Genomic DNA, 15753 nt, shown 5'->3' with positions numbered 1-15753 from the left:
ATTAGTAATGGGTCTTGAAGCTTTTTGCCCTTTCATATCACTTTTAATCAGTGTAAGGAATCAATGGCTATCCACCAGGCACCTGTCTAGGGTGCAGCCACTGGGAGTCGGCTCCTCGCTAGAACTGCTCCCAAATGACAAAGCTCCTGTCCTCAGGGCTGGCGGACTGCTGCCACCTAGTGGTGCTGTGGTAAAACTGCATGTAATTTGTACTCGCGTCCTCGCTCAGAAGTTGCGGTTGGGATATCTTTGTGACGTTTATTGTAATTTTTTTGCTCTTGATTTTTATAAAATGTTGTAATTTTTTTTTTTCCCATCATAGGAAATCGTTGATTGGTTTAACGCTATCCGTGCGGCGCGGTTTCACTACTTGCAAGTGGCGTATCCTATTGCAGGGGACGTTGATGTAAGTTTATCTTGTTCTTTGCTCTTGTTTTTTGGTCTTGTTCTTAGGTCATAGATAAAAAGTAATTGTAATTATCTGGGAATATTTCTGTCTTTATGTGAGAGATGCATTTCTAAGCCTTGATATTGGTATCCCTGGAGAGGATTCTGAAACAGATTGGACACACATGGGGTCCAAAAAAGAAGCTCAAATTGTTTATTCTCAAGATTAGAAGTTATCCCTTTAATTGTTGGATAGGGGATCAATTCCTGATCGTTGGGGGTCCGACCGCTGAAAAAATTAGTTTCAGAAGAGACTAATGCGAATGGAGCGATCGTGCGCACTGCCGTTCCTTTGATTCTTAATCTCAGGTAGACATTGAATTATGGCCATAATTATATAGAGTCGTGTGATTGACACTTAATGGTTATTGCCATTTATCTGTCAATTAAGTGGTTATTCCAAATATTTAGGGTCATCACCGATTCTCCGGAGTTGTAGATCGGTGGTGGTCCAACCACTGATAGTAGGATCAGGACTAAAACGCCCCTAAGGAACGCGGCGCGGCCCTCGCACCATTCCATCTGGGCATTCCAGAGCCATATTCTCGGGATTGGTTGGGCCCAGCGGTCGGACCCCCCCCCCCCACCTCTCTGCAAGTCCGGTGAAGAAGTGGTAAATGTTGGGAATATCCCTTTAACTCCCGTTCAATTCAGCTTCCGTAAACAGAAAGTGTGTGACATTCCCTTTAAGAGTTAAATCAGAGGGGGAGCGCAGCCTGATGACAGAGTCCAGACATGGAAACAGTCAGCGCTGGGTGATATGACGGTACACATGGTCCCTTCCTGCATCACTACCACCCATGACCCTACAGGTGTTACCCTGCAGGCTGGGTCCGGAGAGGGACCGTCCATACAGAAAGCCGGATCATCATTGCCATACTTTATCCATTATTTCTACCACATGCGATCACCGGGTGTCTCCGCAGCATATTAGATCTGCGAGGTTTTGGCACAGGAATCAGCTTTCCTACTGACTGGGGTCACCTTAGGGTCCTGGGGCCTCTCTTGGGGGTCAAATTGTGCCCGAAAATGTTAAAAAAAAAAAAAAAATCAATAGAATAAAAGACAAAAAAAGTAAAGATGACGACCGCACTGACCCAAACTGACCCCTGTACCCAGACTTTACATATTATTTATCAAGGGGGCAAAATTAAAAAGGGATCCATTTTAATATCTATATTGGTGTCAATGTACAAAACTTAAAGAATAGAAAAGTATAAATTGAAAACTTTTTTCTTTGCAGCTTTTATGTTTCCCAAATGCAGTAAAAAAATCGGATCAAATTTAATCAGCGCTTTTAATTGGCTTTGGATCCGGGTGAACATTTTTACCGCCCGTGTGACATCCATTTTTTTTAGGTGTGTGTTCCCATTATAGTGTATGGTCTGTAGACTATAATGGGACTCGGCGATAAAACGGATAAAACACTGAAGGGCGGAAGTGTGAATAGCGATAGATTGTACATTACGCCGTTATCTGGTCACATGATCATATCGTTCATTTATTCTGTTTTTGTTTTTCTGACCAGCTGGTGCCAAAGCTGACGAGGAACTTCCTCAAAGAGGGATTTATGGAAAAGACGGGGCCAAAGGTAAAGAAAATGAAATCGTAAGGGGAAAAAAAAGTCATTGAGTCTAATGGGCAGATTGGAAATTCAACAAGGGCCGAAACGTGATCCAGCAATTCTAATAGTCCAACAGCAGAAAATCCAGAAAAAACGAGCAGTAGGGAAGAAGAATCTGCCCCCGAGATGCTTTCCAAGATGGCAGGACAAGGGCACCACACTGGAAACGATCACGGTCTGTCTGGTCAAGATTAAAGGGTTTGGCTGCTTTCTACCAAAAAAAACAGCACTACCCCATCTATAGGTTGGGTGTGGTATGGCAGCTTGGCTCTTTTGAAGTGAATGGAGTAGAGGTGCTATATCACACAGATGGGGGGTGGCGCTGTTTTGGAAGAAGGCTGCCATGTTTTTCTGACCCTTTGAAAGTATTGATTAAAGGTCACAGACAGGAGTTTGAAGAATCTGCTCTGGATAAATGAACCAAGTGGTGGCAGTGCCGTGTGCTGTGTCTCTTGTGTCTGTGCTCCTGGCCCACAGTGACACAGGCTGTGGACATAGGTAATACCCCCGTCCCATATTTGTGCTGTTGGGATATCGAGGAAGTCATAGCTACAGTAGAGACCCCGTGCACTTCTATGGAAATTGCCCTACGCATGACACAGTATGGCATTTTTGCCCGGCGTATTCCTTTAAGACCATGTTAATTGGTGAACGCTTACTACTAGAGTGACAATGATGATGATGATGACGGCATGTTCTGGACCACACATGGCCCATAGCTGTCCCTCGCTGCAGTGTCTGATATACATGTCTGTGTTCCCAGCATACGGAAGGCTTTAAGAAGAGATGGTTCACCTTGGATGACCGGAGGCTGATGTACTTCAAGGATCCAATGGTAAGAACGTGAGTGATGTGAGAATGATGGATCCGGGACACCTGGAGATGGCGCCTGCAATTACCTTCATTACTGAACTCCCAGCTTTACTGCTGCGTCTTGTATCCAGAGCATTGTATTACTGAATAAGAAAAAGCTCTGAAAATCCTCTTCCTCCAGACTGATAATTATCCGCCAAACAGGGGGCGCACAGGTGGGAGTCCTATAGTTTGCTGAGTCCTATAGTTTGCTGAGTCCTATAGTGTGATGTGTCCTATAGTGTGATGTGTCCTATAGTTTGCTGAGTCCTATAGTTTGATGTGTCCTATAGTGTGATGTGTCCTATAGTTCGATGAGTCCTATAGTTTGATGTGTCCTATAGTTTGATGTGTCCTATAGTGTGATGTGTCCTATAGTGTGATGTGTCCTATAGTGTGATGTGTCCTATAGTTTGCTGAGTCCTATAGTTTGCTGAGTCCTATAGTTTGATGTGTCCTATAGTGTGATGTGTCCTATAGTTCGATGAGTCCTATAGTTTGATGTGTCCTATAGTGTGATGTGTCCTATAGTGTGATGTGTCCTATAGTGTGATGTGTCCTATAGTGTGATGTGTCCTATAGTTTGCTGAGTCCTATAGTTTGATGAGTCCTATAGTTTGATAAGTCCTATAGGTTGATGAGTCCTCTAGTTCGATGAGTCCTATAGTTCGATGTGTCCTATAGTTTGATGTGTCCTATAGTGTGATGTGTCCTATAGTGTGATGTGTCCTATAGTTTGCTGAGTCCTATAGTTTGCTGAGTCCTATAGTGTGATGTGTCCTATAGTGTGATGTGTCCTATAGTTTGCTGAGTCCTATAGTTTGATGAGTCCTATAGTTTGCTGAGTCCTATAGTTTGCTGAGTCCTATAGTTTGTTGAGTCCTATAGTTTGATGTGTCCTATAGTGTGATGTGTCCTATAGTGTGATGTGTCCTATAGTGTGATGTGTCCTATAGTTTGCTGAGTCCTATAGTTTGCTGAGTCCTATAGTTTGATGAGTCCTATAGTGTGATGTGTCCTATAGTGTGATGTGTCCTATAGTTCGATGAGTCCTATAGTTTGATGTGTCCTATAGTGTGATGTGTCCTATAGTGTGATGTGTCCTATAGTGTGATGTGTCCTATAGTTTGCTGAGTCCTATAGTTTGATGAGTCCTATAGTGTGATGTGTCCTATAGTGTGATGTGTCCTATAGTTTGCTGAGTCCTATAGTTTGCTGAGTCCTATAGTTTGATGTGTCCTATAGTGTGATGTGTCCTATAGTTCGATGAGTCATATAGTTTGATGTGTCCTATAGTGTGATGTGTCCTATAGTGTGATGTGTCCTATAGTGTGATGTGTCCTATAGTGTGATGTGTCCTATAGTTTGCTGAGTCCTATAGTTTGATGAGTCCTATAGTGTGATGTGTCCTATAGTGTGATGTGTCCTATAGTGTGATGTGTCCTATAGTTCGATGAGTCCTATAGTTTGATGTGTCCTATAGTGTGATGTGTCCTATAGTGTGATGTGTCCTATAGTGTGATGTGTCCTATAGTGTGATGTGTCCTATAGTTTGCTGAGTCCTATAGTTTGATGAGTCCTATAGTTTGATGTGTCCTATAGTGTGATGTGTCCTATAGTTCGATGAGTCCTATAGTTTGATGTGTCCTATAGTTTGATGTGTCCTATAGTGTGATGTGTCCTATAGTGTGATGTGTCCTATAGTGTGATGTGTCCTATAGTGTGATGTGTCCTATAGTTTGCTGAGTCCTATAGTTTGCTGAGTCCTATAGTTTGATGTGTCCTATAGTGTGATGTGTCCTATAGTTCGATGAGTCCTATAGTTTGATGTGTCCTATAGTGTGATGTGTCCTATAGTGTGATGTGTCCTATAGTGTGATGTGTCCTATAGTTTGCTGAGTCCTATAGTTTGATGAGTCCTATAGTTTGCTGAGTCCTATAGGTTGATGAGTCCTATAGTTCGATGAGTCCTATAGTTCGATGTGTCCTATAGTTTGATGTGTCCTATAGTGTGATGTGTCCTATAGTGTGATGTGTCCTATAGTTTGCTGAGTCCTATAGTTTGCTGAGTCCTATAGTGTGATGTGTCCTATAGTGTGATGTGTCCTATAGTTTGCTGAGTCCTATAGTTTGATGAGTCCTATAGTTTGATGAGTCCTATAGTTTGATGAGTCCTATAGGTTGATGAGTCCTATAGTTTGATGAGTCCTATAGTTCGATGTGTCCTATAGTTTGATGAGTCCTATAGTTTGCTGAGTCCTGTAGTTTGCTGAGTCCTGTAGTTTGCTGAGTCCTGTAGTTTGCTGAGTCCTATAGTTTGCTGAGTCCTATAGTTTGATGAGTCCTATAGTTTGATGTGTCCTATAGTGTGATGTGTCCTATAGTGTGATGTGTCCTATTGTGTGATGTGTCCTATAGTGTGATGTGTCCTATAGTGTGATGTGTCCTATAGTGTGATGTGTCCTATAGTTTGCTGAGTCCTATAGTTTGCTGAGTCCTATAGTTTGATGAGTCCTATAGTGTGATGTGTCCTATAGTGTGATGTGTCCTATAGTGTGATGTGTCCTATAGTGTGATGTGTCCTATAGTGTGATGTGTCCTATAGTTTGCTGAGTCCTATAGTTTGCTGAGTCCTATAGTTTGATGAGTCCTATAGTGTGATGTGTCCTATAGTGTGATGTGTCCTATAGTGTGATGTGTCCTATAGTGTGATGTGTCCTATAGTGTGATGTGTCCTATAGTTTGCTGAGTCCTATAGTTTGATGTGTCCTATAGGTTGATGAGTCATATAGTTTGATGAGTCCTATAGGTTGATGAGTCGTATAGTTTGATGAGTCCTATAGGTTGATGAGTCGTATAGTTCGATGTGTCCTATAGTTTGATGTGTCCTATAGTTTGATGAGTCCTATAGTTTGATGAGTCCTATAGTGTGATGTGTCCTATAGTGTGATGTGTCCTATAGTTTGCTGAGTCCTATAGTTTGATGAGTCCTATAGGTTGATGAGTCCTATAGGTTGATGAGTCCTATAGTTTGATGAGTCCTATAGTTCGATGTGTCCTATAGTTTGATGAGTCCTATAGTTTGCTGAGTCCTGTAGTTTGCTGAGTCCTGTAGTTTGCTGAGTCCTATAGTTTGCTGAGTCCTATAGTTTGCTGAGTCCTATAGTTTGATGAGTCCTATAGTTTGATGTGTCCTATAGTGTGATGTGTCCTATAGTGTGATGTGTCCTATAGTGTGATGTGTCCTATAGTGTGATGTGTCCTATAGTTTGCTGATTCCTATAGTTTGATGAGTCCTATAGTTTGATGAGTCCTATAGTGTGATGTGTCCTATAGTGTGATGTGTCCTATAGTGTGATGTGTCCTATAGTTTGCTGAGTCCTATAGTTTGATGTGTCCTATAGGTTGATGAGTCGTATAGTTTGATGAGTCCTATAGGTTGATGAGTCGTATAGTTTGATGAGTCCTATAGGTTGATGAGTCGTATAGTTCGATGTGTCCTATAGTGTGATGTGTCCTATAGTTTGGTGAGTCCTATAGTTTGATGAGTCCTATAGTTTGATGAGTCCTATAGTTTGCTGAGTCCTATAGTTTGCTGAGTCCTATAGTTTGATGTGTCCTATAGTTTGATGTGTCCTATAGTTTGATGAGTCCTATAGTTTGATGAGTCCTATAGTTTGATGAGTCCTATAGTTTGTTGAGTCCTATAGTTTGATGAGTCTTATAGTTCGATGAGTCCTATAGTTTGATGGGGCACACTTAACCCTGTGATACATAAGTAAAGGCGCTTTTGTAAATGGTACTGGTTGGGTGGAGGCCCTGTTACCGATATTGGCCAGGGCCTACATGATAATATCTTGCAACCAATTAATCCGCTTCATTAGGGTGCAGCCGCCGGCACGCAGCAAATCAAGACTGCATGAGACCATTAGCTCGGAGTTTCAAAACCATACACACCCACAATATATGGCCACAACCCTAATAATGGCCATTTGGGGTCCAACTCAAGGACCTAGCTTATAAAGTGTATCTGTCTTCAGGATAGCGTGCAGCAGAATGTCTCTGTCGGACTCTAGTTCCTCCATCCTCCATACAACTTTATGAGCATCAACTGTCATCTCCTAATGGAAAAAATCTGTATACCGTGAAAACAGTTTCTTTTCCCATGAATTGAGAATGAATGATCAGAGCAGATTTCTTTTCATTTGTATTATTGATTCATGAAAACGACGGTTACTGTCTAAGCAAAGGCCAAGTGATCTTTCTAGATAGGTGTAAATACTCAGTCCGGAGGAAGAGGAGGACTATGCGACTGTGAATATTTCGTGGAAACTTATGATTTTTATTTGGGATTTTAACTATTTAGTTCCCGTTCCAGACAGTTAGTGATAGCTGCCGCATCCTCTGGCCAGCAATCCTCATAGATATACTGGTGTTACTGGTAAGACTGGATTGTGTTGTCCCCTTCCAGGACGCCTTCGCCAGAGGAGAAGTGTTTATTGGGAGCACCGAAAATAACTATAAAGTAGAAGAAGGACTCCCTCCCTCCACACAAGGGAATCACTGGCAGTACGGCGTCACCATTACCACTCCGGACAGGAAGTTCCTGTTTACCTGCGAGAGCGACACCGAGCGCACGGAGTGGATCTCTGCCTTCCACAAGGTCCTCAATAAGCCGATGCTTCCCCAGGAGTTCGCAGGTCAGAGCACTTTACAGTGGATAAGAGACCACTCTGCTCAATGCCAGAAGTCCTGTAGTGCTAACCACGTAGATGCCATGGTCATGGTACATCACAGCATCTAAGGGGTTAAACTACTGCTCCAATTGCACCAATTGCCATCGAGTTTCTGCTGTGTAAAACAGCCGGCACCTGTTGGGGCGGCTGAGAGCTGATGTTTTTAGCCTGGGGGATGCCTGTATCCATGGCCCATTCCCAGGCTGTTAATATCAGCCCACAGCTGTCTGCCTATCCTCTGCTGGTTCAATATGCACATGCGCAGACTACATACAAATCCTCCAAATTTCTGATGTAGCCATATCCCATCTGTCAAGAAATTCGAGTGGGCGCCAGGCAGGGGACAAGGCCACTCTTTACCAGATTTCCCCACCTCATGTGCCCCATTTATAGGGGTCTTGGCTCCATTTCCTTTTTTACACCATTAAAGGGGTAATCTTGAATTTGGAGGTTATCCCCCATGTGCAGAATTGGGGATCATTTCCTGATCGCTGGTGGGTCCGATTACTGGGTTCCCCATTGATCCAGAGAATCGGGGCTCTGAAGAGCCCCATATAGACGGAATGGTGGTCCATCATGTGCACCGTCATTCAATTCATTGTCATGGTGGTGCCGATGATCAGCCGAGCGCTGCCCTCGACTATCTTCAGCACTCCTATAAGAATGAATGGAGTGGATGCACTCCAGGGATCCCAGCCTTCATACCCCAGCTATAGGAAAACTATCCTGTTTCCTATGGATAGTGGATACCTTCCAAACTTGAGAATACCCCTTTGAAATCAATGTTAAAATTCTGTCTGCCTGTGCCCACCACTAGGGGGAGCTCGCTCTCTATCTATGTATACAGCCTCTATTAAACGCAGTGTGCGGAGTGACGCCTAGTGGCAGCAGAAAGAATTAGCTTTATTGAACATAAAATCAGGGCACCTCTTTAATCCTGTGTCTCTTTTATTTATTTATTTTTTTTTTTACAGTGGAAGCTCATTTTAAGCATAAACCATAGTACAAGACATTTCCACAAACATTTATGAAAAGGCAGAAGGAAAGCGCATCCATGAAGTGTCGTGGAAAAGGGAAAAGCCCAATGATAATTGTGAATATGATGCCAACGAGCCAGCACCAACTCGGCCGAACCAATACCCACTGTCCACTACAGCTGTTCAGCCAGGACTGAGCGCATCAGCATAACGTCTGTCTCATGTCTCGTGCCATATTGTGTGTGCACCGGGGTCCGGCTAGACTGGCGCCGATGAGCTGTGGCGTCTAGACCGGTGACCGTTCCTGTGTCCTCATCCTGCGTTCATCGTGTTCTTAGCATTAGATTTTGGAAATTAACTTTTTAACGAATGGACGGATTTTATTAATGAAGACCCCAAGACGAACTCCCGTCCCGAGGCTTCTCCTCCTGCGCCATGAAGTTGTAACGACGGAGAACCTCTCCCATCATGATGCGAGCTAAGGATCTGACGCGCCTCTTATATCAAACCAGAACCTTCATTTAGGCCCAAGAAGCTTTTTACTCTCACAATCCATGTTTTATATCTGCTCCATGACCCGAGATCTGAAGACGGTCCACCTCCAGAGACGGATCGTAAATGCACAACCTTTTTTTTTTTGCGTTTAGACATAATGATGCTTCACCAGGGGGTCAGCGGTGGAACGTTTCGAGCATGTGTTCTTCAGGGGGTCAGCGATGGAGCGTTTCGAGCATGTGTTCATCAGGGGGTCAGCGGTGGAACGTTTCGAGCATGTGTTCATCAGGGGCACAGCGGTGGAACGTTTCGAGCATGTGTTCATTAGGGGCACAGCGGTGGAACGTTTCGAGCATGTGTTCATCAGGGGGGTCAGCGGTGGAGTGTTTCGAGCATGTGTTCATCAGGGGGTCAGCGGTGGAACGTTTCGAGCATGTGTTCATCAGGGGCACAGCGGTGGAACGTTTCGAGCATGTGTTCATCAGGGGCACAGCGGTGGAACGTTTCGAGCATGTGTTCATTAGGGGCACAGCGGTGGAATGTTTCGAGCATGTGTTCATCAGGGGGTCAGCGGTGGAGCGTTTCAAGCATGTGTTCATCAGGGGGTCAGCGGTGGAACGTTTCGAGCATGTGTTCATCGGGGGGGTCAGCGGTGGAACGTTTTGAGCATGTTCATCAGGGGCTCAGCAGTGGAACGTTCCGAGCATGTGTTCATCAGGGGCTCAGCGGTGGAACATTTCGAGCATGTGTTCATCAGTGGGTCAGAGGTGGAACGTTTCGCACAGGTGGATCTGCTCATTTGAGGATGCTATCTCCTGACTTACCTACATGGAGATGTGATGTAGAGCTGGTACCTTTGTGTCTGCTGCTGCTGATATGGAGGAATTAGAAAATAGCAGGAGGATCAAGGTTTTGGAGACTTTGGTTAGGACAGTGATGTGGTAGTACAAGATCTGACATTTCTGATATATCCAAGGCTCACAGATTAAGATATGTTACTGTATAATCCTTCAAAGCTTGGAGGCAGCACTCTTAAAGGGAACCTGTCACATTTTTCATGCGGTCCTATCTTTAGCAGCATGTAATAAAGTAGGAGGAGCTGAGCAGATTTATAAAGGGTTTGTGGGGAAACATTCACTATATCTTGTATTTTATTCATTAAAATCATCCGTCCCTGCATGACTGTGCTGTCAATCACTAGATAGGACCGCCCACTGGACACCCGAGCACCGAAAGAGCAGGAATTTAACTCGTATAGCTTCATGAGAACTGATTCAACACATCAATCTGCTCAGCTCCTTCTGCTCTATCATATAATCTGAGCAGATCAGACACTGTGGTCAATATGACAAGTCACCTTTAACTGTTAGTATAGTGGGTTATGTCCATTTTTGAGGCGATTGACCATCTTTTAACATCATTTCATTTTTAGGTTCAATATCTTGGGTGGATTAAGTTCTAAATATATCTTTACAGTGGTCGGAGCTACATATCCCAAACAGACATAGAATTAAATCATAGAATTATGGCTGCCTGTACCCACAGGTAAGCTCCTGGGCTCCCTCTAGTGGTGGCCGCAATGAACAGTATACAAGAAGCTGCTGTGCTCCATCTAGTGGTGATTGTAGTGAACAGTATGCAGTAAGCTCCTGAGCTCCCTCCAGTGGTGGCTACAATGAACAGTATACAAGAAGCTGCTGCGCTCCATCTAGTGGTGATTGTAGTGAACAGTATGCAGTAAGCTCCTGAGCTCCCTCTAGTGGTGGCTGTAATGAACAGTATACAAGAAGCTGCTGAGCTCCATCTAGTGGTGATTGTAGTGAACAGTATGCAGTAACCTCCTGAGCTCCCTCTAGTGGTGGCTGTAATGAACAGTACACAAGAAGCTGCTGTGCTCCATCTAGTGGTGATTGTAGTGAACAGTATGCAGTACGCTCCTGAGCTCCCTCCAGTGGTGGCTACATTGAACAGTATACAAGAAGCTGCTGAGCTCCATCTAGTGGTGATTGTAATGAACAGTATGAGCTCCTCCTAGTGGTGGCTGCAATGAATAGTATACAAGAAGCTGCTGTGCTCCATCTAGTGGTGATTGTAGTGAACAGTATGCAGTAAGCTCCTGAGCTCCCTCTAGTGGTGGCTGTAATGAACAGTACACAAGAAGCTGCTGTGCTCCATCTAGTGGTGATTGTAGTGAACAGTATGCAGTAAGCTGAGCTCCCTCCAGTGGTGGCTACAATGAACAGTATACAAGAAGCTGCTGAGCTCCATCTAGCGGTGATTGTAATGAACAGTATGAGCTCCCCCTAGTGGTGGCTGTAATGAACAGTACACAAGAAGCTGCTGTGCTCCATCTAGTGGTGATTGTAGTGAACAGTATGCAGTAAGCTCCTGCGCTCCCTCCAGTGGTGGCTACAATGAACAGTATACAAGAAGCTGCTGAGCTCCATCTAGTAGTGATTGTAATGAACAGTATGAGCTCCCCCTAGTGGTGGCTGCAATGAATAGTATACAAGAAGCTGCTGAGCTCCCCCTAGTGGTGAAAATAATACCAAACAAGGCCACCAATATAAAGCTCATCCATTAGAACAATATATAACCCAAAAAAGAGGATATGCCAAGAGCAATGAATAAAATATAGAATTTTATTCTTATCCAAGTCAGTAAAACTTAATAATAGAACAATCACATAATGTGGAAATATAAGGTAATCAGCAACACCCAGTTACCACACACAGGTAAAGGGAGGTAAAAAGTAGCCGTATATAAATGCATATAAGGATTATAACATGATAAAGAGGAAATAGGCAATAATCAAGGAATTCATAGCCCACCACACATGAGGAGGGGAGAAAGTACAAAGGGAATTAGTATATGTCCTCCAATTAAACAACACAATATTTTCTCAATGCTCATATAAAGTGCAGTGGTGCATAGTAAGGTTATCCATAGTGAACCTATATATGAACAGAGGAAAATAATGATATGACCTAGTAGATATACAAAAAGATCATCAATTTTGTCCAAAAAAAAGCACAGTTCATTCTCAATATTCCTGCAGCGTTCTTATAAGATGCAGGACACCGTTTTTTCTCAGAATTCCTATGAAGTTCCTATAAAATTCCTGTAAGGTGCAGTAGTGCAGGGCTCAGTTCCCTCTCAAAAATGCAATAGTGCATAAAGAAGTCATTCAGAGAAGAAACATAATGCTGGGCTAATTATATGCAAAAACTGGTGCAATAGTGCAAAGCGCAGTCTCCTCTCAGTATTCCTATAAGGTGCAGTAGTGCATTATGGTCATTCAAAGAAGGAACATAATATCAGAACAATTATATGCAAGGATTAATAGACTTGTTGCCATAACCAACCTTTCTGTAGTGTGGGCTGCGGGACCCCAACGCGCATTTCGCTAATTGCTTCTTATATGAGCATTGAGAAAATATTGTGTTGTTTAATTGGAGGACATTCCCTTTGTTCTTTCTCCCCTCCTCATGTGTGGTGGGCTATGAATTCCTTGATTATTGCCTATTTCCTCTTTATCATGTTATAATCCTTATATGCATTTATATACGGCTACTTACCTCCCTTTACCTGTGTGTGGTAACTGGGTGTTGCTGATTCCCTTATATTTCCACATTATGTGATTGTTCTATTAACTGGATAACAATAAAATTCTATATTCATTGCTCTTGGTCCATCCTCTTTTTATGGGTTATATCCCTCTAGTGGTGGCTGTAATGAACAGTATGCTGTAAGCTCCTGAGCTCCCTCCAGTGGTGGCTACAATGAACAGTATACAAGATGCGCCTGAGCGCCATCTAGTGGTGATTGGAATGAACAGTCTGAGCTCCCTCTAGTGGTGGCTGCAATGTACAGAATACATTAGGCTCCTGAGCTTCTAGTATTGATGGCAGCTATAAACAGTATGCAAGAAACTCTTGAGCTCCATCTAGAGGTGGATGCAAGGAACAATATGCAGTAAGCTTCTGAGCTCCCTCTAGTGGCTGCAATATACTGTATACATTAGGTTCCTGAGCTCTACCTATTGATGGCTGTAATAAACAGTATGCAGTAAGCTTCTGCACTCCCTCTAGTGGTAGCTGCAAGAAACTGCATCCAGTATGCTCCTGAGTGCCCTCTAGTGGTGGCTGCGTTAAACAGAATACAATAGTGGTAGGAGCAGGAAGAGGAAACAAGGAGCCTGATGGATAACACGGCCAGGATTGTGAAGGAATGGCGGGTGCTATAGTGGAAGTCCTTTGCCTTCCACCGAGTATGATTTACTGACGGTGGGAGCCTGTTTAGTTAAAGGGATGTGTCCACCATTGCAGCCAATTCACATTGTTTTTTTTACAATGGTCTGCGTGTAAAAAGAATCGCAGCTATCACTACTTGGATCCTTTTTTCGGACCAGGTTCACCATTATGTTCAGTGGAGGGGGCGTTAAAATGTAGAAAAATACAAATGTGTTACTATACACCCAATTTTCCTTGACATGAAGGTCCACCCTCAATCACCTTTTTGTTTCTGTGTGCCTAGGTTTTACATTCTGCCCTCATCTCGCTGTAGCGATCGCCGCTCAGTTTTCTGCGAGTTTCTATTTCAGCCTCTAGAGGGCGCACAGGAGTAGTGTGTGATGGTCCACTGTATTTCCGTGTGCAGTAGGGTGACCGGATCTCATATGGGGGGGAAAAAATGTCAGAATCTTCAGACAATGAAAAGTTGTTAATGGCTAATAAATTGCTCAGTAGCACAGATGAACCATCAGAGCACGCTAACCTACATGAGTTGATAATTTTACATAGTTATCTAATCTATTCTAGAGCTTTTGTTAAAGTAGTTTTTGAAACGTCAGAATATAATGCTCGGCATTTGCTTACAACTTGCAGGACATATTGCTTTTGTTCTTCATCTTTTGTCAGAAGGTCGTTAAAGTCGGTTACTTCCTACCTCTTTTAAATTTTTCTTTCCTAACTTTTGGATTTACAACCCTAGCGTGCTCTGATGGTTCATCTGTGCTACTGAGCAATTTATTAGCCATTAACAACTTTTCATTGTCTGTAATGGTGGGATCAAAAAACGATAATCCCACCAACTCTGCATTCAAATACCACAAATGGTTCGAAAATTTGGTCAGGGCTATTTCTGCAATGTTGTTGTCACATTCTTTATAGTCTAACAGACTATGCAACATACCTAAATCTTAAAATACCTCAATTTGGATTTTTTCAAACTTTGAGCGACGAGCGGCACGGGTTAACGTCGTTTGATCGAGCTCAAATTTTGGCTATCTCAATATCTGGAAAGGGGAATCGTTTTGTGGGGTCCAGACAGACAAAATTCCGACATCGATTTTTTGCGGTCACCCTAGTGTGCAGCAAGCTCACTCTAGTGGTGACAACAGGAAGCTAGCAATTTTTTTTTGTCTATGCAGGGAATTTGTAGCAATGTGTCATGAAAAATAAAAAAGATACTAAACCTTAGGTTTTTCCCTACTTTAGTCATTGATGTAAAAGAAACAAACAATGCGTGGGTCATGCAATATATTGATGTATCATAAAAACCTAGTCTCTGGTACGATGTGAGATGCCTTCCATGTATTATGAACCTGCTCCCGTTGTGTAAATGCATTATTATTAATTTTAATCCTATTTACTAATATCATTTGACTGTCCGGTACATGTAATTAAGCACAGGGCATCTCCAGGCTCAGCTGTCGGGGGGATAGAAGTCCGTCTTGTATATAGCATGTAATGTCATCCGCAGCGGCGCCTCTGGACTGTGACGTAGGATTCGGGCTCAGTGTGTTTGTAAATTATCATTCATTATGATGTACACACTTTGGTTGGTTCTGAATAAGTGATACTAAATGTAACTCTGATCAATAAATTATTACACTAAACCTGTGACTGCGCCCCCTGCTGGAATAGATTCACGACTGACAGCTGTCTCTACATTATGGGAGGTTACAGGAGCGGCAGACAGGAGGCGATCATATGGGTCCACAATGCACCAATAGATTGTGCGGGTAGCAATAAATTGGGAATGAAGCCTATGAAGTGCACGATCCTTGTCAAAATGTTGGTCCTGACTGGACCTTAATTCTGGACGCAAGGATGGGCGCATACACCATCACTAAAAATTATTCACAGCTAATTAGTATTAGCAAAATGTAAAAACTTATGATGCCTATGGTGAAGCATTGTAGTTGCTCGGTGATGCCTACGGTGAAGAATGGCATCAGCTCAGTGATGACTACAGTGAAGAATGGTGGTGGGCTCTGTGATGTCTACAGTAAAGAATGTGGAAGCTTGTTGATGTTTACAGCAAAACATAACTGTGGCTCTGTGATGCCTACAATGTACAGTCATGGCCAAAAGTTTTGAGAATGACACAAATATTAATTTTTACAAAGTCTACTGCTTCATTTTTTCTAATGGCAATTTGCATATACTCCAGAATGTTATAAAGAGTGATCAGCTTAACAGCAATTACTTGCAAAGTCAATATTTGCCTAGAAAATGAACTTTATCCCCCAAAACACATTTCAACATCATTGCAGCCCTGCCTTTAAAAGGAGCAGCTAACATCGTTTCAGTGATTGCTCCATTAACACAGGTGTGGG

At 43.0% G+C, this 15753-nt stretch overlaps 1 protein-coding gene across 2 annotated transcripts in view; it reads left to right on the top strand.

Moving 5' to 3' along the window:
* Positions 1-15030, top strand: part of ADAP1 (ArfGAP with dual PH domains 1) — a 327348-nt gene extending 312318 nt beyond the window's left edge. For both annotated transcript variants that reach the window (XM_073543118.1, XM_073543119.1), the window contains exons 7-11: positions 323-406; positions 1976-2038; positions 2835-2906; positions 7395-7623; positions 8634-15030. In XM_073543118.1, coding sequence (XP_073399219.1) covers positions 323-406; positions 1976-2038; positions 2835-2906; positions 7395-7623; positions 8634-8662 — 477 coding nt within the window. In that variant the 3' untranslated portion in view covers positions 8663-15030. The remainder of the gene's footprint in view (positions 1-322; positions 407-1975; positions 2039-2834; positions 2907-7394; positions 7624-8633) is intronic.
* The last annotated feature ends 723 nt before the right edge of the window (positions 15031-15753 follow it).

Source organism: Dendrobates tinctorius, unplaced genomic scaffold (genome assembly GCF_039654945.1).
Source record: "Dendrobates tinctorius isolate UK_male_01 unplaced genomic scaffold, ASM3965494v1 ptg000129l, whole genome shotgun sequence".
Classification (NCBI taxonomy): domain Eukaryota; kingdom Metazoa; phylum Chordata; class Amphibia; order Anura; family Dendrobatidae; genus Dendrobates; species Dendrobates tinctorius.
This window is presented reverse-complemented; position numbering and strand designations above follow the sequence as displayed.